Below are 25,646 nucleotides of genomic sequence, written 5' to 3' on the forward strand. Positions count from 1 at the left end.
CGTAATCGAATTCCACGGGGAGCGAATCGTCGGGCTTGCAGCAAATCTAAGTGGGATTAACGAGTGAAGGACTGACTTCCTCCCCCTCCGGCGGAGATCATGGCGGGTGACGATTGAATTGAATGTTGTTAGGGCCGAGTCGAGTTAGCATCGAGACCAGAGACATTGGACCTATTTCAGAGCGAACCTAAGTGGGATTAACGAGTGAAGGACAGACCACCTCCCCCCCGGCGGAGATCATGGCGGGTGACGATTGAATTGAATGTTGTTAGGGCCGAGTCGAGTTAGCATCGAGACCAGAGAGACATCGGACCTGTTTCAGAGCGAACCTAAGAATTATATGACCAAACGGCGTTGTTCTCTTCGGTGCATCCAAGCTGGTAATATGATCTTAGTAGGGCCTTAATAGGTATATGGAGGTAAAATTTAGTAGCATCATGTCAGACGTGAAATCGAGATTGAATGAAATAAAGCGAACATTTCACTGCAATCAATTAAACAAAGTAGGACACCAAAAAAAATAAAATGCAAAACCATACAACAGTGACGATCTGACAGAGATTAGCTAATAATTATTGAAAAAAATGGAAGAAATTAATTAAGGAAATCAAAAGCAGTGATATGAATAGAAACCAAATTTTACATGCAAACATATGATACGAGACAGTTCAGAATTCTATCAAGGATTTGGCATATTGTGATGGTGTACTTGGGTTAAAAAAGAAGACAAGAAAAAGCAATAGACATGGATAAAAAGGGAGACAACAAAATGTCTCTCTCTCTCTCTCACTCTCTCATGACCTCAAAGCACATGGATGTATAGGCCGGAGTTCCGCCGAAAAAGCAAGCAATTAGGAAACCTTGCGAGAGACTTGTTAGCACTTATTTTCTTGCAAGCGATTCGGACTTGTGTTCACTGCCAGTTGTGACAACATAACCAGCACCAACCTGATGGTTCAAGACAATAGAACAACCAGAGGAAATCAAACAAACAAGTCAGTAAGAACATTATGTGATGCTAATAGTTATAGCAGTGTAAGGTACAGATTATTCAGGAACACAGCTTGCAGAAAACATGCAAGCTTGACAAATTTTAGGCAGCATGGGGAAGTGGACTTTTAATTTCCAGAACAAACTTAGAGACATCTACTTGCGATCACTGAAAGCAATTCATACTCATTCTGTTCAGCTGGAAGTATCATATAGAACACTACACGCAAGGTGCAAATTATCAAAGCAATACTCTAGTTTGATACCAGAGCCCAAGAAAACAGGGTTTCTTTGTCTGCTCATAGGTTTAATATGAACATTTCAAATACCAACTTGATCGGTTGCTGGTAGCGAAGAACACTCTAAAGTGTGCTTGGAGTTGGAAGCTGAACAGTTGGTCTCTATAGTTGGTTAAGACTTGTGTCTCTAAATGCACAGAATAATCTCGGCACAATTTTGAGTCTTTTTGGGCATCCCAACACTGTTCTTAGTTTACCGAATGATGGGAGTGTGTCTAGAAAGACAAATGACTAAAAAAAGGATGGACCAGCAGTGCACAGGGAATGCAGGATTGGAGAAGGTAAATGTACTCATCCTAAAGAAATTCACTGTGAAAAGGTGGTCTTCCTTTTCTTGGAAACATCAGGATTGCCTGTGATGGAAGACGATTATAGCTTCCAACCCTTTCAACTTCCCCTCTCCTAATCTCTTCAAATAGAAAAAGCAATCCTCAGTTTGATATTTCAAATGGACAAAATCATCCAAGCAAGTCCACTCATGAAGGGTGAGATGTGTAATGTAACAGTACTTACGCAAGTAAAACCATGAATGCAGGTATAGGTGCAATTTTGATTAGACTCTATAGTTGTATGAGAACACGATGGTCCTTATAAGGCTGCACAAGGCAGCTGTTCAACAATGGGTCAGGAAGGTGCTTGTGTTGCTACAGAGAGCTGAAGGTGAAAACTCAAATATGATGATATAATTCTTAGTGGCATAATAATAGCCCAAGACTCAGGGCGACAGGAAATGATAGTACTCATTAAAAAAGAGATTAAAAATTAAGTCAATGTGAAAATTGTAATAAGTTGGTCTTACGATTCTAACCACTAAAGAAAGTGGAGATCATTGGTAATTTGAATTCAATTTTAGATCACTTGCATCTGGTGTGAAAAATGGGATAAAGAGATCAAAGCCAACTCCTATTAGATCTGAACTTAGGTTAATCATAATCATAAATAAAAAGCCATTAAGGACTACAAGACTCATCTGGGCAACTCATATATGATGTTCGATGTGGATTCCTTCCTTGGGAGTTCTTTCTGATTCTAAGACCACCACTAGTGAACTTGTGTCTAATCCTTGTGGGCACAAGTTCAAAAATTCAAAACTATAAGCTGTATTGCAAATGGGTTGTTCCATTAATGAGTTGCACATACACATGTAACTTGCTTCCTTGCATGTCTGTATGGTTCACAAAGTGGTTAGGCTCATTAACAAGGGAGGGTTAGGACTGATTTGTACCTGTAATTACAGAAGCTCTATTGTATATTTTGGCATTATAGACATGCAGTTCCTTTATCCTAGATAACTTAATATTTATCACGCATAAATTGTTCAGTGAGGTGATCAGAGTGAGATTTCCTGCAGAGATTCTTGTTACAAGTGTTGGAGGTTCCACATGCAGTAATTAGGCTTTAAATTTTACGTAAACGTTATGTCAGAGGTTATAATTCTTGTACCCACAATAGAAATATTCTCAAACTCTCCCATGGACTTAGACTATTGAGACAAAACAACATATCTCTATCTTCCTGTATGACTTGCACTTCATTGTAATGTATTCAGGAAGAGATCTTTGTAGTAATCCTTTTTTTTCTCATTCACAAATAGTAAGTTAGAGAAACAGAGAAGGAAAAAAAAATAGTGCACCTGACAGTCCTTTAGAACAACACGCTCTTGAAGCTGCACATTACTGCATACAACAGAACCTTGAATAGAACAACCATCTTCAATAGTGACATGATTCATCACAATAGAATTGACAATCTGCAGTCCCAAACACAAATCATTAATATCATAAATTGAAGTAATGTCTTCCCGCAGCATATACATGTTTTTCATATATGGCTGCAAGAATTACACTTTTGATAATAACACATCAGAATTGGCTTGAGATCAGGTTTACTGCAGTGTCTATGTACCTTGACATTTGAACCAATCCTGCAGTGGCGACCAATGACAGATCGTTTCACACTACATTTATCACCTAATTTTGAACCTTCTGCAAGCATGCATTGTGGACCAACCTATATCACTAAGTTACATGAGTCATGTGGATAATAAAAAACAACACATGATTTTACAAAGTACAACAAAATATCAAGTACCAAAATGCATTGAAAATAAAATGTAGTCCAACAGAGAAAACTCAGTACAGAACATAACTCCAATGAACTTCACTTAGAAAGTAAAGATTGCAAGGGCATTAATACATGAAAAGGTAAAAGCAAAATTGATTTTTGAAGTGGCAACAAGTTAACAATTCAGCCCTATTGGTTAAACAAGGTAACTTCTGGGGTTTTATATATGGGCTGATGTCTATTATATCATTAATCATGCATAAGAAAGTGACTCGATGATCATCTATGCCATACCAGAAGTATGATGCCATTTACCTTACCTTTCTAATAAAATGCATGCATGAAAAATCAAATATATATATTGAAAAATCAAATATATATATTGAAAAATCAAATATATACCATACGCACCATAGGTAGAACAAAATGATACTAAGAATGTGCAATGGCTCACCGTAGTTTTAGATCCCAGCTCAGCAGATGGATGAATGATGTTGTTTTGTGCAGAGAAAGAATAGCCAGAAAGGTGACTAGCCTCTCCTACCACCTATTTGCCATATGAAAATTTATTAGCTGTTACAATACAAAGTTACTCAGCTGCAACGTCATGATTGTATTCTAGGTTTTTAGATTCTTACATCACGATTAATGTCACTATATGCCTGAATAGAGTTTAAACGAGCACAATACTTGCTTTCACTGGCGATATAAGCACAGCATTTATGGGTTGTTCGAGCATCAGGTAGCGGCTTAAGACTAAAAGCATGGGGCTCCTGGAAAGCAGAAGGAGCAATTTCTCGGTGTTGAGACAACCATCTCAGGTCATTTTGTGAAGATATATTATCCATCCCCAATTCAGATTTAATACCTCCATTATCTGATACTTCTGAATTCTGATGACAATGATGTAATTGTAATGTTAGCTAATGGTAGCAAAAATTAAAAATTACTAAGAAGTACAGATATTACTTAGCATACCAGCTGGGTTCTGATCAGATACGGTAGAATATCCTGTCTAATGCTATGAAATTTATCCTTTTGATCCAAAATGTCCTGCAGAACACTCCTGATATATGATAACTTGTTAGAGGACAAAGAAATGGATTTAGTGATCAAAAGCATAAGAAAGAAGATTTTATAAAAAAAATATATAATAGTCACCACTTAAAGGAAATGCCAGACCTTTTAAACGCATACATGTGTGCATCCATGAGGTCAGCTCGAATTTCAATCTAAAGGCAGCCAAAAAAATCATGACATGAGAACAATAAGTGAATTAAATAGAGGATCTATAATTATTTGAAACCCAAGATCAGATTAGCACAAAAGGCAAAAGGTGGCAGCAACAAATGACCTTCATATCGCTTCCTAGCTTGAACATGCAATGACTAGAAAGCCAAATTAACTAATAAAAATACCACTTGACAAGAAATTCAACAGAATATTGATGAGATTCGCCTGTACAAAAAGCATATGATGGAGGTGTCATTTACACGCTAGTGACAATTAGTGTGTGGCATCTGATTGTACAGGTAATTGTTTTAACTGAGAAGTTAGAATATTTTCTATATCAGTTCCACATGATTTGCATGAGTATGTGGTTATCTCAGTCTCTTGTTAACAGAATATTGGAACCAAAAAATCACTCAAAAACTGAACCAAGAGAAAAGGATGAAACATGTAGTGAAAAGCAAGAAGAGGTTACAATATTATTATCCATATGAAAAATTATGAAACAGATTTTATACCTGTCCCACAGCCCGAAGAAGGCTCTTTTGAACTCGAATATCCTTTTCAACTTCAGCCCCTGTCAAGGTATTATGTTACATAAAAGTAACCAAAAAAGAAGCTAGGTAAATTATACTTGGCATGATAAATTCAATAACCTGTTGCCAAGTGTAATAAATATTGTCTTGTTGGATCCAGCCCCACAATATTGCAGCGGACTGGTTTTTTAGCCTTTTCCTTTCCTCCAGAAGTTCCTGTATCAGATGGACCACTAACAGGAGCTGGACACAGCAATGCTGTCACTACTGCACTATGTCTTCGGTGTGTTGCAGCCACAGCCCCAGGAGGCACATCAGTAACAAGGTCACCGCTTACAATCTACAAATACACTGAATTAATACAACGGAAACCCACAGTCTTTTTTCTCCTTCAAAATCACCAAGGAATTTAGGTGACTACCAGAACATCATTGGCAGTGAGGTAAGATGCCACAGCTCGCAAAGCTCCTGCAGTGCCAACACCCTCGGGCACAGCTGCCACCTATAAAGGGACAAATAGATGCTTTCATAGAGCCTCGACGAAAGTTAATCTTCACTTCAAGTAGTTGATCGAGTTTGGTGCGTATATAAGTAACCGCAGCAGTCATTCCAAATAAGTAGTATTTTCTTACTTCTTTTTTAGCTATAGCTACGATGTTCACTATATAAAATCTTTACTTCTACATTATGTCCTGGAACCTGACATTTAAAGTTACTTAAAGTCTGTAATTATCTAAACTTCAACCTTTAATTTGATTATAAAGTATCATATATATAACTAACATTGTTTTTCTCAATCCATGGCTTACCAACAGAACATATGAATAAAGTAATACACACTCATAATTCACATGTACTTGTCCCTGTGCCTTTTGCTAAGACATTCAAACACTGCCTATGTTGGTCCCAAGCCCGGATAAAAAGGGTGGATGGTTGTGTTAGGCCATTGACAACCAACGCTCTACAACGGATCGCATGAACATGGATCTACCGATTTTACTCAACGACAGCAAAAGATGTATATAGCCGATACTGCTAAATAGTTGGGTGAGAAATTAAACTCCAACATTCGGATAGTCGGTGACATATCAGAAATAGCTATTAAGAGGCGTAACTCAGAAAACATACAACATCCATAACACTTGATTGTGATAGTGAAAAAAATCAGCAAATGGAACCACTTTTAAAATCATGTGGACACTGTAGAACATCCATAACGTTTGTTGTCTTGTTTTTAGTAGTCTCATGTGGACACTTGTGGAAACTTTTGGCCACGATGAACCACTTGAACCCTTTGTTGCACGATCGTTCAAAGCTTTTCAAGTCTATGTTTGTAATTTACATTATTTATCAAGTGTTTGCCAGAATATCTATTTGTGGGATCCCGAGTTAAACGCTTCCTCTAGCCTGTCTTCTCTTTTGTAGGTCCTTAAGGGATCATAAGAGGTTTTGGGGAGATTGACCCCTTACGGATAGATATGCAATGATGCCACATGATTTAGGCAAAGCTAGCTAAGTCCGTGACAGATAATATTAGAGCGAGACAAACACGCTTAGAAACACTTGGCATGCAAACGTAGGGGACATAGCAGAACTATGTTAAGGGTAGACAACACACATAACCGTTTGAGGGAAACGAGCATAATGACACCATAAGGACAAGTGAGCTCGGAAGAACGCGTAGTGCACAAAGGCCGGGATGATTGAATTCGAGCTACAACTCGATATTGACAACCAAATTTGATAGTGCTCAAGGCAAGCAGAGCACTTGGCAAAGGATGAGACTATACAAGGAGGGATGAGTTGCTCGATGACCGAAAGAGTTGTACAAAGCTCACAGAGGTGAGGAATTGCTAATTCGAAGTATTTGATGCTCATGAAATGGTTTGTATGCGGACGACGTATTATTCGTGGCTATCCTAAGGCACGACCGAAACTCGTCGCTATGGAGCATGAAATCTTTCTCTTCAACATGGGAAGGATACGTCCATAAGAGGCTGAAGTGTGCAATAAGTCTAGCATTTTCTTGACCTTGAGCGGCGTAGTAGCCATTGTATTGGCGAAGAGTCATAATCTAGCAAGTGCATTCGCGATGGTTAAACAATGCACAGTTTTTCAGCAAGGCGGAGTAGTCCAAAGGGATGGTGGTCTCCGAAACTTCTAAAAGGAATGATACGAAGAGAAAAGTTGCTCCAATAAGACAGATATCCAGGAGGGATAAGTCTTGGTTTTCCTGAAGGAGAATCATGTGCAACGGACTATACATGTTGAGGGGAGTACCTCAAGACAACAGTTCCATAAAGCTCAACGGATCGAGCGAGCGATAATGAGTCACATGATCTTGCACGAGGAAATGCGTTGGTGGATGCATTGTTAGATCAAGTGGGGGAACAACCTTAGGCAACACCAAATGAAGGTACACTTAAAACCGATGAGGAAATCAGACTCAATGAAAGGCTGACCCATGGAATGGTGGACATGAGCGCCACCATCAACTCAATGTAAACCAAGCGAAGCAACTTAGGTGGAACTTGATGAAGTGCTCGAGCCGTATGAAGGGAGTCGATATAGAAGACGGAACATGAAGTGGAAGCACAAAGTTTTCCTTGGACAGAGGTCAAGGACATGAACTCTTGCAGAAGCAAAAGTGAAATCATGTCATTCCATGAGTCTCTCGTTCTAATGGAGCGGATTCATCTTGCATGGTGCCAAAGAAGAAGGGAGCTTCAAGGCACATGCATCTTATTTCGACAAAGCAATTGATGGAGGGACTAAGGTGACTCAACTTGCGGAGGCGAAGTTCGGGTCATAATGCTTTGGCATGACGTAAGAGGACACAAAGGCGGGTACTCTTGAAGAATATGCAACATTGCTACAAGTTGTGCATAGTAGAGATTGTGCTGGGGGGCAATGGTCCAGTATCCAGACAATGGCGCATTAATTTCATCGAAGTTGGTGACCTTCAAGAGCTACTAGGCGATGGACTGTCCTAGAGTTGTGTTTCGTCCATATGTGACCCGAGAATGGATGGACGAAGGTCGATTTCCAAAGGAGCAAATGGAGGTGACGGAGGCCCTGCGATGTATTGGTAGACGCCAAACATGGAGAGATCGAAGTCCGAGTTTATCCCACAAAGATCAGAACGCAATGGAGATGTCACCAAGAGGTGACATAGTGCAGCGAATCGTGGTGGAACAATTCGAGGCAATACGACACACGGGAGAAGTCTTGTGAGGGACTTAATCATACAGAGGTATGATTAAGAGCTATTGGTAGCTCCACTTTAGTAAACAACACGATGGCAAGAAGGGCTATGAATTCAAGGAGTAAATGTCATGGCACCGAAGAGGTGGGTCTTTCGTGTGTGTATCGAATTTTGTATCGGATGAAAGCCTTAATTATCAGCATATGGGGATTGTGTACCATCGAAGGGGATTTCGAGTGCAAGTACCTGTAGTCGCATGGGGGGGGGGACTTGATTATATAACGGTATGATTAGAGCAGTTGGAGAGTTGTACTACTCCAGAGCTCATATTCGCTTAAGGAAGCCCAACAAATCAAGAGGCAAGGTTGAGTAAACAAACGTTGCTACCAATGATGCAAAGGAGAACATAATCGATGCGAGCCTTTCAATATAATGATAGAGGTCATGCATGAGAGTTGTAGTCTATCTTTCCATCGACCAAGGGAAACTACTCGGAGAACATAAAGGTATTGAAGCGACTGATCGAAAGGGGTGACGAAGCGACGACGAGTCAGAGGGAGTTAGCTACCCAAAAACTAAGCATCGATTAAGATAAAGGTGGACTCGAAGGAGCGCCACAATGCTGTAGAGATGAACCTACCGATCGCGAAGAAAGGGACATAGATGCGAGACGACGGATAGTTAGACCATGGGGTCATCGATCCCTTGCTCTCATGGAAAGAGAACGCATGGTCATGAAAAGGGTCGAGGTGGAGAATGCAGAGGCAAACTCCAAGTATTGAGACAAGACAAAAGGGCAGAGGCCAGGGAACTTCACAAGGCCGATGTCGATGTGCTTCTCATCAAAATAACCAAAAGTGGTGGACTTCAAGTTGATGTAGGAGTATTCGACCAAGGAACGAAATAGGCAATACGCGGTGTTGTGCCTTATCTACTCAGAGGAGTAGGTAGCGAAAATGATGGAGAAGACGATATAATCCAAGAGGCGACCAAAGCTTTCAGAGACTTGCTCTGAGTCGGGACAAAATTTTACTCTTTTTAGGTAAAACTTCTTGTATTCCATAAGTTCAATAGCTATGAGAAGGCGAATTACAGTAGCTAGGAGTGCAAACACTTCGAGTGCTTCAGAAGTATAAGCAAAGAGCAAGGGAAGGCTAGTAATTAGCTTGATGCATGAAATACAATCCTCGAGGAGGCGAGTGCAGTCAAGTAATCATTACCTTCTCAACTTTTAAAAGAATGGGCAAAAACGAGTACCCTGGTTCTCTGCACATGTTCAAAGACCCTTCGAAGAAACTTAATAGGAGACAATGGTTGTCAAATCCTCACCAATGGTGATCGGTTATACTGAGAGTACATTGTCCGCTTCATTTCCCAACAAAATATCAATCGAAAGCGGAAGTGATATGAACCTACTTGGAAGCGACAAGTAAAAGAAAAATTGATGGGCAAATTTTATGGAGGAAAGACATAAAAATACTTCAAAGTCTGCAAGATAATGCTCGTTAAAGCTCCAACAAGCATCCACCCAATTCAAGCAACACGAGACTTTTGACTCGAGTGAGGGATCTCCGAGGTAATGCTCGTTAAAGCGCACAATAAGAAAGATCTTTTCCTTAATCTGAGGGATCTGTGGGAGCCAACAAATATTAGCACAACTCGACTGATCACACACCCGAGTCAAAATCATTTGTGAGTTGAAGTAGTATTGGCGAATTAAAGTTCGATTACTCAACAACAATGGCGGAGAGCAGCTAAGAGCCCAGAGGTGCGTTGCAACTAGGCAGAAGATTAAAGATTCATTAAAGGCGAGGAAATGTCGTGTTTGCAAAGGCTTCGACGAGGATGTCAAAAGAATAAGTGAAGGAGAATGTCACGGACAAATCTATACACAGAGTGTTCGATGTAATGTATGTGTATGTTCGTGCCTTTTGGATTTGTTCATGCTTTACATAGCATGTAGATGGCTCGCAATAGGCTTCACAACCCTATTTTGGTTGGCTTTTATTGTTGTTTTAGTCTTGCAAACATATATTGTGTGTAGTTGTCACGCTAAAGCAAAACTACCCAAACATAAGTCATCCAAACAATCATTTTGAGAGTTTTCTAGCTCCGTAGAGTGGTGCAGAGTGTCGACTAACATAACACCCTAGAGCTACCCGTTGGCACATGGTTAGATGGACTTTTGGGGTATTGTCTAGGGCCGATTCGTTGCCTTATTCCATAACAATGACATGTGAGCACTCATAGGGACTTTCGGCCTCGACTGACCCTTTGTCACATGATCGTTTAGAGCTTGCGAAGTCTATGTTTTTAATTTGCATTGTCTATTAAGTGTTTACTGAAATATTTGCTTGTAGGATCTCGAGTTAAAACGCTTCCTCTAATCCGACTTTTCTTTTACAGGTCCTTAAGGGACCATAAAAGGTTTCGTGAAGGCTAAGCCTTTGCGGACGGATACGCAAGAGTGTCGCACGACTTAAGCAAAACCAATCAAATTCGTGACAATACGATGGAAGATAAAAAGGAGAAAACAATATGAAACAAGAACAATGGTGACTGCAAAGTCATAAAAATAGGAACATGAATGTGAAATTATATTATAATGTTTATGTAAAAGAGGTAATAATTAATATTATGTGTATATTATCAACTAATTTAGAAGATGTGGTTAAAAATCTAACAAATATACCATCTTGGGTTGGCTAGTTACACTAGAAACCTGGGTTTTAACAAACTAAAGTATCCACATTAGCACAAAAGAATGAGTCCCGAAGTCTGGCTCCATCTAATATGAAGACCAAACATTCCAATTAATCCAGACAGAGACTAACCTCAACATGAAGACGGTCAACGTAAGCACCCGATATCCATCCGCCAATGCGGAGTGCAGCATCTTCTCCCTCAACCACCTGTGTGCATTTGGCAGTCAATTCAGAAACACTGCAAAAGCTACAAAAATCCGACTATTGATACCTCAACATGTAAAATAAGGGAAAAAAATTCGAGCTTATTCAAGCTGAAGTCACTTGGATAAACGGGACACAACTACTCATCCGTTTGCATCTATAAATATACGATTAAAATCTCTAAAAGCCGAATCCTTCGTAGTCTCGAAGAGGGAAAAAGCATGGAAAAGAACAACAATTTCAAACAACTTCGTAATAAAGCAAAAGCCCTAAAGAACTAAACTTCAGCCTTCCAAGGGAAAGGGAAAAGTAAAAGATCAAAGAACTCGAGACATCTCACTGTCAAATTTTCAGAAAGGAGAATCGGTGGGGAAACGGAGCTCACCACAATGAGATCCTTGAGGTTGCTGGCTTCGAGGAGCTCGAGGACGTAAGACAGGACGGGGCGGTTGGCGACAGGGAGCAACGCCTTGGGGACCTCCTGTGATCGAAGCAAAAACCCCAGATTAAGCGCACGCGATGGAGATCGAGAGACCGAGAGCGAGAGGGAGGACCTGGGAGACGAGGGGGTTGAGATTGCGGGAGGTGCCGCCGGCGAGGACGACGACTTCGAAATCCATCCTGGCCATCGGGACGAGACGGGTCGAATTCGCTGTCGAGAACTGCCGGTGCGGAGTGGCGAGGGTTTACTGCCATCCAATCGAACCGTGTGGAGGCTCCAATTAATGGGTTAATCCGGACCCGTCAATCTCGATGCCCGACCCAACTAAAACAGGGATTCCAATCGAGCTTAAGTCAGACTCAATACGGTCGAGACTGGTAGAATCTCGAGTCACGATGAGCGTATATTAAATTGATTCGAGTCAATTCACCATTAATAAGAGTTAAACGGTTGAATCGAACCAAGTTAAGGAATTCAGTACACACATGCGGCACATTCCATTGGTTCTGTCGGTAGTGAGTTCAATCCTAATTCGATGAAAGCTTTACCCAATGAATGAATCCACGGGAGAGCTACGAAATCTAAGCGTCAAAGAAACGTGATAATGGAATTTTCAACCTCATGAGTCCAACATTTTCCTGTGGAAAATGTTGACTTTGCAATGTGTCGCCTTTACTCCTTTTACACGCGACCCATTCAAGCGTGCATTTTTTCTGCGGCAAACAGCTTGTCCACTTGGAGACCAATTAATCACATCACCTCTTTCTGATTCGATACATATTGCATATGACTAGTAAGGATATGATGACAATGTATATGCACATGCGTTGTCGCCCGTCTCGCTCTCTTCCCCGTACACACATTACATACATAGAAGTATCGAAAGTGCTCTCTCATCCCTAACCCCGCCCTTATCCCGTCTCAAGAAAAGTACCCATGAGCCCTGTGGTCAGTGGAGGTTGGCCTTGGCATCATTTGGCTGTACGTACCATCAAAGAAAAAGTCATCGCCCACCTCCAAGGCAGTGCCGGAGTTGTTGAACCCTTGAAGAAGAAAAGCATCGTTGCTGTTGTTGCTACGATAAGCGCCACCGGCTGCGGTAAAGATGTTACCATCAGATGACCGATACTGCTGTCGCTCCTCCTGTGGGTACTGCAAGCTCTGCCCCTGGTACTGGTGATGCTGGAGGTGGCCGAAGGACGTGAAGGTTGGCTGGTTCAGTGGCTCATGCGAACTATAACCACCGCCCAGGTTGGAGATCGGGACGCCGCCAGGCCGGTACTCGGCTGAGTACGGTCCCGAAGGGACGCCGGTGAATTGCTGGACCATGGCGCGGAAATTGGTGGTGTCGGTGTTGAGCATGGTGGTCGGAGCCCTCCGGGTGGCTCTCGACCGCCGCCTCACCGGCTTCCCCACCCGGCCCTCGATCTGTTGGTGGGTGACCTTGGCCGGCAGCCCATCGACGGTCAGGTTCGAGTCCGATGCGGCGGGCGTGGCCGAGGGGTACGGCCGGGCGCCGCCGCCGAGTTGAGCCCACTGCGCTGGGCCGGAGACGGTGTCACCCATGGCCATCGATGGATGGAGTAAGCGGCCGAGGGTGGGCATATATAGGGGATGACTCGGGCGGTCAATGGTTGCCTAAGATTTGGACGTGAGCCATCCGATTCTGACGTCTGAACCATGGATGGCTGCCACGTGCGGGCTGTCGCACCCGCAGCGTCGGCTTTCTGATCTTAAAAGCAAGGTTGGTTCGCGGAAGCATCCTCCCGAATTGTTTGGTCGAGAAAGAAGGGGGTGTTGACTCGGTCGGTCGACCAAAGTCGGCCTTCAGCGCCGAAGCCTTCCGCATGGTGTGCACAACACTAAGCAACACTGTTCATCATTTCACGTCTCCAAAAGCTCACGGTATGACGAAGGAAGATGAGTCACCTGCATCTATCGCTTCTTGTTTTCTGGGCAGACCTGTCAAAGAGGGAGGAGGAGAGTCAAAGAGATTAATCTATAATACATTAGTACTTTTGAATCGTCATCATCCTTCTTACTTTCAATCTTTCAACTTCGACACAGCAACTCCGAACCCTATTTTGTCTCCCAGGCATACACAAAAGTGGGGGGAGAGAGACAGAGGTATATGTTTTGTTCAGAAAGAATACAGTAGAAGTGTGGCACTTCGAGAAGTAGAGACTAAGATGCGTGTGAAGTGACCGCATGTTCTAAGTGGCCACAGACACCCTCTTGTGTTGCCAGCTGCTGATGCTGCAGAGGCCGACGAAGGAGTCAACAAACGACGTAATTATATTTAAAGACATTAATGAGAGAGAGAGAGAGAGAGAGAGGCGGGAAATAGGACCCACCAGAAGAAGACTTAGAATTGGTCAACAAAGGAAAGGGACCCATGTAGACGTGGACTTTACCACTGTAACCTATAAAGGTCTGTCTAATGCTACTAAAATAGATTTAAGCATTTCGAACCAATTATACGATGAGGTTGAATTATGATAAATAACACTTTCAACTTATAAAAGACCTTAAAATTCAAATTATGAAGCAATTTCGATTTCAATTTGACCTATTGGTTCTGATTAATAAAATAAAATAAATAAATTATTTCATCAAAATTTAAAGATCAAATTATTAGATTTTAAATTTGAAGTGTTAATCACTATATCATGGAATCCACTTATATTTTATTTTATTGTTAGTTGGTTTGGAATCAATTCAGACTCGTAACTCTCATTTTGGATTCAATTTGAAATCATCGAATTATTAACTCAATTTATTTCTTTCGGATCGATTCAACACTCTGTGCACTTATAATAATAATAATAATAATAATAATAATAATAATAATAATAATAATTCTTTCTGTTTATTACCCACATGAAGGCTGCTGAGTCAGTCGTACGCGTGGGAGACTTTGGTGTTCATTATTACAGCCATGTCAACATATAGCTGAGCAGTATATATATGTATATATGTGGACAGATATAGATGCATTCCATTACACTGATGCAAAACTGGTGGGCACAACTCTGAGCCACAGCCTCATCATCAACAATGGCCCATCGTCTCCACCTTGTCAGTAGTGGAAATGCTCGGCCACAGCCGCATCATCAACCGTGGCCCATCGTCTCCACCTTGACAGTAATGGAAATGCAGAGTCCTCTTGGACCAGTAAGCCACAGCTCTTTCACCCTCTTCTACGAATGACAACTTGTAAGAAGCTAAACCTAGATGCTTAGTCCTCTGGTAACATTAAGCTGAAGCATGACGCTAAGAGAGAGGTGATCTATGCGGAGCTCCCTTCCTCCTGTTGTTCAGGGACAGTACTATCCGAGGGAAGAACCTGCTCTTCCTCGTTCCTGAGCTGCCGCTGCCACCGCCGCCGCCGCCGCCACCGTGGCTCGGCGGCAAGCACTCCTCCTTTCTCTGCGCTGGCTGTTCCAGGGTTGCATTAGCGGCGATCGGACCGTCATCCTCGTCCACCTGGAGACTCTCGAATCGAGAGAAGGCGAAGTCGGAGTCTTCGAACCTGAACAGGATGCTCGATAGATCCTCCCCACGTAGCAGAACATGGTCCACCTGCAATCCCAAACTCTGTACATCGTCATCTATGTCGAGTCGGGTTCAGCATGCGGAGAGCTCTCCGCGAGTTGTGAGAGTTGGTACCTTGCAAGAGAGGGAGCAGAAGTGGAAGGGTTCTTGGAGGATTCTGTCGCAGGTCAAGCAGATGTTGCTGGAGCCTTTGGAAGGCCGGGACTGTGGCCTTGGCTTCAGGAACACCACTTTGGCACTGTTGATGGTGTAAGGCTGCCACCAAGAAAGATGAAGCGTCATCAAAGAATCACATGCCACGATTTGCAGCACCAATTCAAATGCTCTAAGATTTTACTGGAGCACCTGCACAAAGCAACAGTCCACAAGCTTCTCGAGATCATCCAGTCGAACCACATCGTTGTAGACATAGCGGCGCACCTAAACAGGATCAAGACGGGTTGCTGTCATCGGTGATAGATCCAACTGTGTGCAGTAATTTTGCAAGGGAACAATTGGCAAAAGGGTTGCAGACAGATTTGGCCTCATTTGCTATCATATAGCATCAGAAGTGATGAACTGGGAATACTGCAATGAATGCCAAGTTAAAAGAGCGTTGTAACGCTTTGACGACACGATCCTTATCAGAGGAAGCCACGAAGGAAAAGAGAGGACGGGAGATGGAAGACAACAGAGCACGGAGAGCATTCCTTGGAAAATGGCAGACTACAACCGGTAAATGTAGGAGGATTTGGAGGGTGAAAAGGGCCACACCATTGATTGGGACTCAGCATGGCATGGCTAATGGCCGTAAGCGTGGTCAAAAAAGTTACCATAGTAAAAAACAAACGGCAGGAAACAGATGGAAGGAGGAGTGAGAATGAGAGTTGTGTTTGTGGGGAGGGGAAAGCTCATACTTTTTGTGGTAAAAAGCTGCAAGTTATCAAAAGGAATCAGAAAGCTAAGGAGAAAAAGGAGCCAACCATTTCTCCTTAGAAAAGGCAAGTCCAGACAGGCCTCGATGAACAGAGAGAAGTGGTACAGGCAGCAGAAACTGGTTTTGCTTGCTGGAGAAGTAGATCAAGGCATGCAAACAAAGATGAAGAACAAGTGGAATTTAGAGCAGAGTTCAAGATTAGTTTGGATCAAGTGTCTAAAATCTACAAAAGGTGTTGGTGTCTAAATCAAGAATGATGATGACCTCAAGAGAAAATGAAGTGATATTTCAACTAGCATGTGAGCTTCTGCAGATGGGGCCATGACTACCACCACCACCATTCAGGAAAGCAATGCCTACAAATCCCATTTCTGACACTTACTATACCCATATGCATTCATCTCTCTCTCTCTCTCTCTCTCTCTCTCTCTCTCTCTCTCTCTCTATCTGGAATAGATGTTGTGGAGAAAATTATTGGCATTGCAAGTATCAGAAGAAGGGAGAGAGAGAGAGAGAGAGATGTGCCGCAGCTATTCCCACCACTGTTGAAGCTGCAACAACTGCTGCTTCTCTGATGCCAAACAAAACCTGACCAGGATGGTAGTAATTTCCCCCTTTTCCAAATAAGAGATCCTAGAAAATGAATTGATCAGGGAATATAATTGCACAAACATGTGGAATTCTTTCTATATAGTGTCTTTTCTTTCCTATGACTAAACTGGAAAATAAAGAGAAAGTAGAACACAAAGGAGAGAAAGATACCACTGCGAGTCTCAAAAGATTAGTGTTGCTATCAGTAATATCCAATCAATTAATTCCTGGAATAATCATTTGGAAGAATAATCTAACTGAGGAGCACAACATTATGAGAGAGAGAGAGAGAGAGAGAGAGAGAGAGAGTCTTTTTCTCACAGAAATTTCCTCTGTGCTTGCAGGGATGATTCTATATCTCAACCGCCGTGCTGGTAACATTAGTAGGAACAAAAGAGGAGCAGAGAAGATGGAAGAGTTGGGAGGAGAATAAAGAGGAAGAGGGGCACATCATGCAGAGGGAGAAGGATCATCATCACCTGGAGGAGCGGGTGGGAGCGGTGGGCGGGAGCGCAGTGGGTGCAGATGCTGGTGCAGCAGCCGAGGCAGAAGATGTTCTTCTCGTTCTTCCTCCTGCTCTCGTGGGCCTCGCAACCCACAAAGAAGCTCTCCTCCACCAGTCCCCCCAGCCACCCCGGCATTCCTCCCCCTCCTCCTACGTACTCCCTTCTCCCCATGTACGCGCGCCAGCGCACACACACGACTTGTTCTTTCTCTCTCTCTCTCTCTATGTAAATATCTATGCAGAAGAAGAACAGTTCTTTACCACTGGTTTACGCAGACTTGAGAAGAGGCGAGGAGAGAAGGAAGGCAGTGGTGCAGCAGGGAAGGCTAACGAACTTGCTGCGCCTATATATAGAGGAAGGTGACAAGATTAAAGAGATGAAGACAGGGGAAGAATAGAGAAATGAGTAAAGAAAGGCAAGAGAGAAGATGATGGGCCCAACCAGATGAGCAATTATGCATTTACATATAAATGTAATATATGGAATAATGGGATGATTTTACGAATAGCTTTGTCATGTCACGCTATTTTTGTTTGGGAAGGGGAGTGGACGAATTGGTGGGTTTATCTTATGGGATTCACAAACCCCACTACTATTTCTTTGTACCTTTTCTCTACTATCCTGCATGGCTTATTCTTCTTCCCCCATTAAATACTAAGAATGGATTGTAGGTTGAGATTAAATGGAAATGAGGAATTTTCTATCTTATTTTTAGGTTGAATGAATTATATATATATATATATATGGTCGAAAACACACACAAAAATCATATCATCCCAAAGACTTTCGTCATCAAATGTTTGCCACCCCTTAGGTTTTGAAGGACCCTCTGACTTCACAATGAAGCAGCTGCTGTCACAAGACATCGCCAGGAGTTCACATGGTTGCTCCTCCACCCATTGTTTCTTCAGCTGGGGGACAGCCCATCCCCATCGCCATCCCCATCCCCATCCCCAACCGAGAAGCTTGTCAAGTGACGACCACTCGCCTCCTCCTCCACCCGAGGATGGAGATTGCAGTACCTGCAAAGATGTGATGTCTCTTATGTTGACGCATTATTTCCTGGGAAAAGGTGGACTTGGTTAAGATGGTTGGATGACAGAGGTCAGCTATCTTTTAAGTGCGGCAGCAGGTAGAACTCGAGTTAGTCTAACCTATCATGGAGTAAAGGAGAGCTCTCACACCCCTATTTCTCGAGGCACGGCCTCCGAGAGACGACCACTCTGGTTTGCATCACATTATCTGACTCACAAAACGCTTAACAGGAGACAAAAAAAAGAAGAGCAGATTTCCAAAACCATGCACAAGGAATCGGCACCATGTCAGGAGGCAATAACTCTAACCGTGTGGTGGTACATGCAACATAGGAACTCCACTGCAACAGTAGTGCTAAACCATCTGCCCTGACCTGTAGAAGTGGACTCGGTGCTTCCATTACAAACTCGCGTTTCAGCTTCGACCGTGGCTGCTACGGAGGATCACCCCATACTGTACACCTCGCCATCCCCTACTGCTGGATTCCTGCCAAGAGTAAATATCATGACAACATGGTGATGGATTGGACCGAAACCTTTGCCACTCACAGAAGATGAAACAGTTCACCATTACCCCTTCAGCCGCAGATCGAGTATAATAATAATCAGGCTTCAGATTATTATTATACAGAGCAACAGAAAACACATCAGACTTCAGATGTAAATTGCAATCAGAACTCCTATTTATCTTGTTTTTTTGTTCTCCTTCTTTGTCAACTCATAAAGATTGTCGCGATGGAAATAAGGTCGACATTAGCCACATTTTATTTTCAATACTAGGAACAAATCACAAATGAGTGGCATCAAAATTGCATCAATTATACAGTTGAAAAACTCCAAAAGCCGTAGGAAGCGGTACCATCTCTCTAGGTAGTTCCTCAGCACATTTCAGTGTTTGGCACTCACTAGAGCAATGTGTTCGATGAGGTCCAGCACCCAGTTACTGAAGTGAAAATTTCAAGTATCAGGTGGAAATTTCTAATATTGAAAGAAAAATGGATAGGTGTAGTGGATTCTAACCTGTAACCCCACTCAGTTGTCATACCATGAGACTGGCTTCATGGAAGAGGCATTCGATCCAGTACCAGCCTTAAACAAATGAACAGAATATAATCCGTACGATCATGCAGTACCTCTCCTAGTTGTAAATTACATGCCGAAACAGACTTACCCCGAGTCACCAATGAAGTCATTGGAGACATCGTCTTCATCGGTGAAGCCAAGAATGCCCTTCGGTGAATCCTCTGAGGCACACCTGAATGATAATCAAAGAATAGACATGCATCATAGAAAAACAAAAGCTTCATCAATCTTCACGTAGTTTCAGTGAACTGCAATGTGGTAGAGACAAAAAAATCAAACACGACAAGAGATACAACAGAAAATAGCTATAAGGTTAATTCAAAAGGATAAGAGGCAAAGCAGACTCCATGTAGCACACATCTCAATATATCAGCCAAGAAAATATATGGAATATAAGTGAGACAAGGGAAAGATTTGCATACTTAATTGCTGCTTTTGCACCATCATATGATGCACTTTTCTCAAGTCCGCAAGTGAAGTCCACAACAGAAACATTAGGTGTAGAAACTCTGAAAGCCATCCCAGTGAGCTTCCCATTCAGTTCTGGAAGTACTTTTCCAAAAGTCTATAATCCAGGATAAAATCATTTTCATTTAGATAAATCAGAATCACATAGTGTCTCACATATCATTTCAACCTCACCTTTGCTGCACCAGTCTGGGGATGATGTTCTGTCCAGCCCCACCGGCCCTGCGCCAATCTTTCATTGAAGAGCCATCAACAGTCTTCTGTGTTGCTGAAACAGAACGAACCAAACTAAATTAAAAGAACAGTATAAAGTAAACAATATGATATGATGATAAATGCAATAGCAAACTTGCAAAACATATTCTGGAAAATGTGTTCCTATTTCATCTACAGTTGATGTAAAAGAAGAAACCTGTTGTTGCATGAACAGTGGTCATAAGGCCTTCAGCAATGCCAAACTCCTCATGGACAACCTACAAGATATGAAATGGTCAATCATGTAGTGGCATAGCGATGTTCCACGTTCTATGAAACTTGGGATCCGAAAAGACAGAAGGTGAGGCAAAACACACTAGAAAATCCTAAAAGGTCAGATGGTAGGGGACAAGCATAATTATAAACTACAAAGTACCACATGTCTCAAGTACCACATGTCTCTAACAGTTATGACATTGCAGGTCATGCCGGGCAATCAGAGGAGAAAAAGACACATGATTGATAAAACAATAAATTCAAGCAACAACCTTGGCTAGAGGAGCAAGACAGTTTGTTGTTCAGCTTGCATTAGAAACAATATTCATGCTTGGCTTTTTTGTGTTCTCATTTACACCAACCGCAAACATGGGTGCATCAGCAGATGGAGCTGATATTGTCACGTTTTTTGCACCACCCTGCAGAAACATTTAAGAGGTAGCCCCTAACATTTTCATAGACATAAAAAGAAAAGCTAAATGAAATAATTGAGCATATGAAAAAGATGCAGCATGCCTTCAAGTGAGCTGATGCCTTTTCCATTATTGTAAAAACACCAGAAGATTCAACAACAAATTCAGCCCCAAAATTAAGCCATGGGATATCAGCTGGATTTCTGGTAGAGGGGTGCATTTAGTCATTTGTTACTTCAAACAGAAAGTATTCATGTATAAGCAATATATGGAGCGAAGTTGGTAAAACTTGAATTCCACTATTAAATCAAAACAAACAGTAATTTTTCTCTATATCACAAAACAAACAGAAATAAACCTGCAAATTCAGTTTAGCTCCTCCATTGCAGATAGTGTCTCTTAATAAATGTAGCACAAAATGGTAAAGAAAAAGTTTCAGATAATAGGCTAATCAGATGACGTATAGCAATCCAAACCTTATATTCATGTGCTCGTACATCCATCCAAACATATGTAGATATATTGATTCAATGCGCAACAATTAAAGAAAGAGGCAAAAGAGTATACTGCAAATACCATCAAGATATCCAATACAAATTTACATGCTGCTAAATTTTAAATATAATTGCAATACCTTTTGCTTGTGACTGCAATCCTTTTACCATTGATCTCTAAGTTGGATTCATCCAAAACCTTATTGGTTCCCTTGAAGATTCCATGAGTTGAATCATACTTAAACATGTATGCCCAGAGAAAGTGATATGATCATTATTTTAAAAAAGATGGAAGAAATAGTAAGAACCATTTTGTGTAAATGAGCAGATAGGTATATGATCTAGAGTAGACAAAAGCACTTCCAAATGAAAAATCAATATAACAAGGATTCAAACTACAAGTATATTTAAGATATTAATTAAGTAAACAAACACCTAAAGACACTAGATGGTTGATGATTTGGTTTGAGAAAGGTGAAATGTACCAGCATTTATTATCAGACTGGAATTTAACTGGAGAACCTTGGAGAAATCAGAATTCCATGAATCTCAGTGGTTGCTCCTCTTTGTTAATTGTTTAATTTACTCACTGAATACTTTGCTTGCAAATTGATTTAATTTGTGAACCGATCTTAGCTATAAGATATATTTCTCTAGAATCAAAATCTTTGGAGCCCATATAATCATACATATAAATACCAATTATTTTCCATTTGCATGGGTGTTCATTTAGACCAAGATAAGTTGGCACAGTCATCAAGGCAGTAAAGTGTGCACACAACAGAAGGATTCTGTTGATAATTTCAACTTCCATTAATACCAGATACAAGTAGTCCATAAAACTAATCAAGTAAATATAGTTGGATAATCCTTTGACATAACTGTTTCACTGAGGCCTTCTCTTGGTTTACTATAGTTAATATCATTCATCTAATAAGTGGTAAGTTCTAGCTAAACTAAGTAGTACGAGGATTACTGACTAGTTAAAGCCTAGATACAACTTATAATCAGCTACGCTATAAATAATTGAAACAATCTAAATTAACAGGTGATTACAAATTTATGCAACTAGAAATTTAAAAAAAATCATCAAAAGTTATAGCACAATATTACTTGTACTATTGGCATAAAAGATACTTTTATCCTTATTGATTTACTTAATAAAAAGCAAGGAAATTTTAGTTCTATGCAAATTATGAGTATCATTATGTGAATAAGAATAATAAAGATTCCCAGTTTCCTACCATATACTTGGCATCAATGAAGGGATCATTAACAGATACTGCTTCGATGTCATCTCTGGTTGTTACTATGCACATCACAAGCCTTCCAATATGCCCAAAACCTATAATGTGAGTTTCCTACCATATACTTGGCATCAATGAAGGGGCCATGAACAGCTACTACTTCAATGTCATCTCTGGTTGTTGCCATGCGCATTACAAGCCTTCCAGTACGCCCAAAACCTATAATGTAATAACTTGCAAGATACAGTTACATTTAGCTTCGATAAAATAAATAAATCTTAAATCATTAAAGATATTGTAAATATACAAATTTAAGGCAAAGAAAGGTGCACTCGTATAGTTTAAATATCCTGAACAACTTGTATAACCATTCCTATGAAAGGACCTTAATCTTTACAAAATCTAGCACATAGCAACCTTGCACAGGAAAATGTTACAGACACAGATTGCACTAGTTTGGCACTTTTAAACTCTTTGGTAGTCCATTGACTTTTGAGTATCCTGATATACACAAAATGTCAGCGCTTATCTAACCAACCGTTTTGACTGAGAGCATGCTCTCGAAAGCTTATTCAAAAACTAGTGTACAATATTAGTATATTCTTCTACATTGTACAGCTATCTAGGATATAAAAGGGTGAAATTAGATAAGGCATGCATTTTTCTGCTAGTCCTGGTCTATATAATTGGACATTCCATTTAAGTGAACAGTGGAGAAAAACTTTTATATAACAACATATTTCGGCAGCTAACATCAGAATCATATATACACACAGACTAATAAGAAATATGCACACCAGAATAACAGTGCATAAGCAATAAGTCACCATCAAATGTCCTAGGAAAAGCAGTGATTAATATAAGCTAAATGGCTCTCAAATGTGGAGTTAAAAGTTATGCAGGATGTGATGCCTGCTGTAGATCAAAATAGGGTAATCCAGCCTTTACAACAATGGACCAGATCACGTATTGTTGCCTCTTTAGCATTCAAAGAAGTAGATTTTCCATTGCTTCAATATCCTTCGGTAGATGCAAGTAAAGAAAAAGGACTATTTGCCATCATAGAAATATGTGACAAGCAATAGCATCGATCACATACAATTCATAAAATATGAACAAACTGAACAGTGCAACGAGAAAGGTTGTAAGGGAACTCACCATTTATGCCAATCTTTGTCTTTCTCCCACTTTTAGAACCTATAGAAAGCAAGTATAGAAGCCAACGCCATAAAAAAGCCCTCACCATAAGCAAGTTACAAGCAGAGACATAAGTGACTCCTATTCTATTTTTAACTTCTCCCGAAAAGGATTACTTTTAAGTAAAGGAGGAGCTTCAGTCACTGTCGCTTTATCTGGCTGAATATTTCTCCTAACATCATAGTTCCTGCACGATTCGCAAAAAGTAGAAAGATGGATGCTCGTTTAGCAAAGTCATACTTCAGATCACTAAACACATAGCTGCTAATCACTACTTAACGGGGACGAGCATGCTTCCACGGAGCTGAGGGCAGAACCGAAAAAGTCTGAAGAAATCTGAGCCGAGTTAAGACTCCGGATGAGCAAGAAAAGACAGTGAACGCAAAACATGGAATCGTTGAGTCAATTACAGAGCATGAGTGATGAATACAGAGACCATTTAGCAAAGACTCGATCGAACTGGAAATGGAACGGAGATGCCATAACCGTCAGTTTCCCAGTGAATCCACGTAAAATGGATCGAAAATGGACCGATAAAAAAAAAGGATCGCCAAATAAGATAATTCGGGGGAGATCGATCGGACCTTGGAAGACCCAGAGGGGAAGCAATCGCGGATCCGAGGATGGTTGAGATTGCCATCGGAGACCTTCCCTTCTCTCTCGCAAAGTGAAAAAGCCCTACAGGCGAACGAAATGGCCCAAATGTGGGAGAGCAGAAGGTGATTCGGCGACTTTCTCTCGCTCTGTCAGGTGGGCGGTGACGTCGATGCTCTTCTGCGCCATTCTCATAAGCCGCCTTAACCATCCTGCCTGAGTGTGGGGCCCGAAGCGTCAGCCAATCACAAAGCAGGTAAGAGTAGGGTACGAACTAATTGAACCAGGAAGAACAAGCGGGCGACAGAAACGCGCACGCAGCGCCGTCCAGAGGAGATTTGGTGTTTGGAGGCGGTTAGGTGGCTCGGCTGGGGCTCCAGAAACAGCGAACAGGAATTCCTACTCACAGTACTTGTCCATGCAATGACCTGAGGTCGGATCCTGGATCCTGAATCCTACAGAGACAGGTACAGAGGATCGTCCTAACTTCTTGGGGACGGGCATTATGTAATTGATGAAGTGTCTCTTAATGAGAATTAGTATACGTTATTCCTCGTAAACAATCTCTTCTTTTCTTCGAATTGAATCTCAACAACAATCCAGTCTCTTTTTTCACGGATTTGCTTCTCTATTTGATCGAATGGCATCAATCAGTGTCTGGTGCTTTCCACTGGTGTAGCAGTGCCTGAAGCAGATCCATTCATAGATACCTCAAGGATGTCAACTCAAGAAAGATTCGATGAGACGAAGAAAAATAAGCATAGATCAAACGTAAAAAGTAATCATTTTCTTTAGTGTATCGAAGAGACAGTGTCAAAGTCAATAATAAAAACGGACTTAAGTAGTGAGAGTGAGGATCAATAATTCAGTAGAAAAAAATAAAATAACTGTTCTCATAAAGGTTAATGTCCCATTTTATAAACTCGATTGATTTGACACTCGTAGGATTATAGATCAAAGCCTCTTTGTTTCTCGAGATGAATGAAAGGTCGAATTGATCTAATATAAATTGTGAATGATTTTTTCCTTATTTTATGAGTAAAGAAATATTATGAATGTTTTGAGTAGTGTATCTTTTATTTATCTATTATTAGAGAGAATGGAATGGAGAGAATAACCTTAATGATCCAATATGTTTACGAAAGAATCGTTATTTAAGGGATTCTCCAAACCACTCCTAATTTAAGCATCATGAGAATGTGGATAGCACTTCTACTAAAACAATGGAAAGCATATCATCATATCTCAAGGAAAGTGGAAAAGCCCTTCTTTTTATTATTGTAGGCATCGATAATAAGAATTAAGGAAGCAATCAGTCCTCCACTACCTATGACTGGGCAGCTATCTAATCAAACCCCTTCACTCTCTCCTATATAGTAGCCTTCTTCTATTCCGTATAAAT

At 41.2% G+C, this 25,646-nt stretch overlaps 3 protein-coding genes and 1 pseudogene across 4 annotated transcripts; all 4 read right to left on the minus strand.

Moving 5' to 3' along the window:
* Positions 1–598: 598 nt before the first annotated feature.
* LOC135597107 (uncharacterized) lies at positions 599–11,946 on the minus strand. The gene is made up of 13 exons (XM_065089633.1): positions 11,788–11,946; positions 11,619–11,714; positions 11,159–11,236; positions 5,541–5,621; positions 5,240–5,459; positions 5,102–5,160; positions 4,536–4,585; positions 4,332–4,419; positions 3,992–4,246; positions 3,808–3,900; positions 3,195–3,299; positions 2,923–3,039; positions 599–948 (listed from the first exon to the last, which is right to left on the minus strand). Exons 1-13 carry the CDS (start codon positions 11,860–11,862, stop codon positions 883–885), a joined length of 1,383 nt encoding a protein of 460 aa, XP_064945705.1. The 5' UTR covers positions 11,863–11,946; the 3' UTR covers positions 599–882.
* Positions 11,947–12,421: 475 nt separating this feature from the next.
* LOC135597121 (uncharacterized) lies at positions 12,422–13,280 on the minus strand. Its single transcript, XM_065089656.1, has one exon. It carries the CDS (start codon positions 13,278–13,280, stop codon positions 12,597–12,599), a length of 684 nt encoding a protein of 227 aa, XP_064945728.1. The 3' UTR covers positions 12,422–12,596.
* A 1,368-nt stretch (positions 13,281–14,648) lies between these two features.
* Positions 14,649–17,695, minus strand: LOC135612377 (protein RGF1 INDUCIBLE TRANSCRIPTION FACTOR 1-like). 2 transcript variants are annotated; one of them, XM_065108613.1, is made up of 4 exons: positions 17,217–17,695; positions 15,576–15,650; positions 15,345–15,485; positions 14,649–15,257 (listed from the first exon to the last, which is right to left on the minus strand). In XM_065108613.1, the coding sequence occupies exons 1-4, from the start codon at positions 17,412–17,414 to the stop codon at positions 14,949–14,951; spliced, it is 723 nt and encodes a 240-aa protein (XP_064964685.1). In that variant the 5' UTR covers positions 17,415–17,695; the 3' UTR covers positions 14,649–14,948. The 2 variants fall into 2 exon arrangements, 1 of the variants encoding a protein (XP_064964685.1); XR_010486947.1 differs by lacking the exon at positions 17,217–17,695 and having other exon boundaries at positions 15,115–15,272; positions 15,576–16,337.
* A 1,318-nt stretch (positions 17,696–19,013) lies between these two features.
* Positions 19,014–24,399, minus strand: LOC108951165 (glyceraldehyde-3-phosphate dehydrogenase GAPCP1, chloroplastic-like; annotated as a pseudogene).
* Positions 24,400–25,646: the final 1,247 nt, after the last annotated feature.

This window comes from Musa acuminata, chromosome BXJ1-2 (assembly GCF_036884655.1).
Source record: "Musa acuminata AAA Group cultivar baxijiao chromosome BXJ1-2, Cavendish_Baxijiao_AAA, whole genome shotgun sequence".
Taxonomy (NCBI): Eukaryota; Viridiplantae; Streptophyta; class Magnoliopsida; order Zingiberales; family Musaceae; genus Musa; species Musa acuminata.

Bases quoted from the DNA above. Each gene is read 5' to 3' on its own strand.
- LOC135597107 (XM_065089633.1), bottom strand. From the start codon at position 11,862: ATGGCCAGGATGGATTTCGAAGTCGTCGTCCTCGCCGGCGGCACCTCC. The intron at 4,586-5,101 runs GTATAAAATCTG...GGCTGCCTTTAG, and splicing joins TTCTTCGGGCTGTGGGACAG to ATTGAAATTCGAGCTGACCT. The intron at 3,300-3,807 runs GTGAGCCATTGC...TTAGTGATATAG, and splicing joins AGCTGGGATCTAAAACTACG to GTTGGTCCACAATGCATGCT.
- LOC135597121 (XM_065089656.1), bottom strand. From the start codon at position 13,280: ATGCCCACCCTCGGCCGCTTACTCCATCCATCGATGGCCATGGGTGAC.
- LOC135612377 (XM_065108613.1), bottom strand. From the start codon at position 17,414: ATGGGGAGAAGGGAGTACGTAGGAGGAGGGGGAGGAATGCCGGGGTGG. The intron at 15,651-17,216 runs GTGATGATGATC...GATCCTGTTTAG, and splicing joins GCTCCCACCCGCTCCTCCAG to GTGCGCCGCTATGTCTACAA. The intron at 15,486-15,575 runs GTGCTCCAGTAA...TCTTGGTGGCAG, and splicing joins TGGACTGTTGCTTTGTGCAG to CCTTACACCATCAACAGTGC.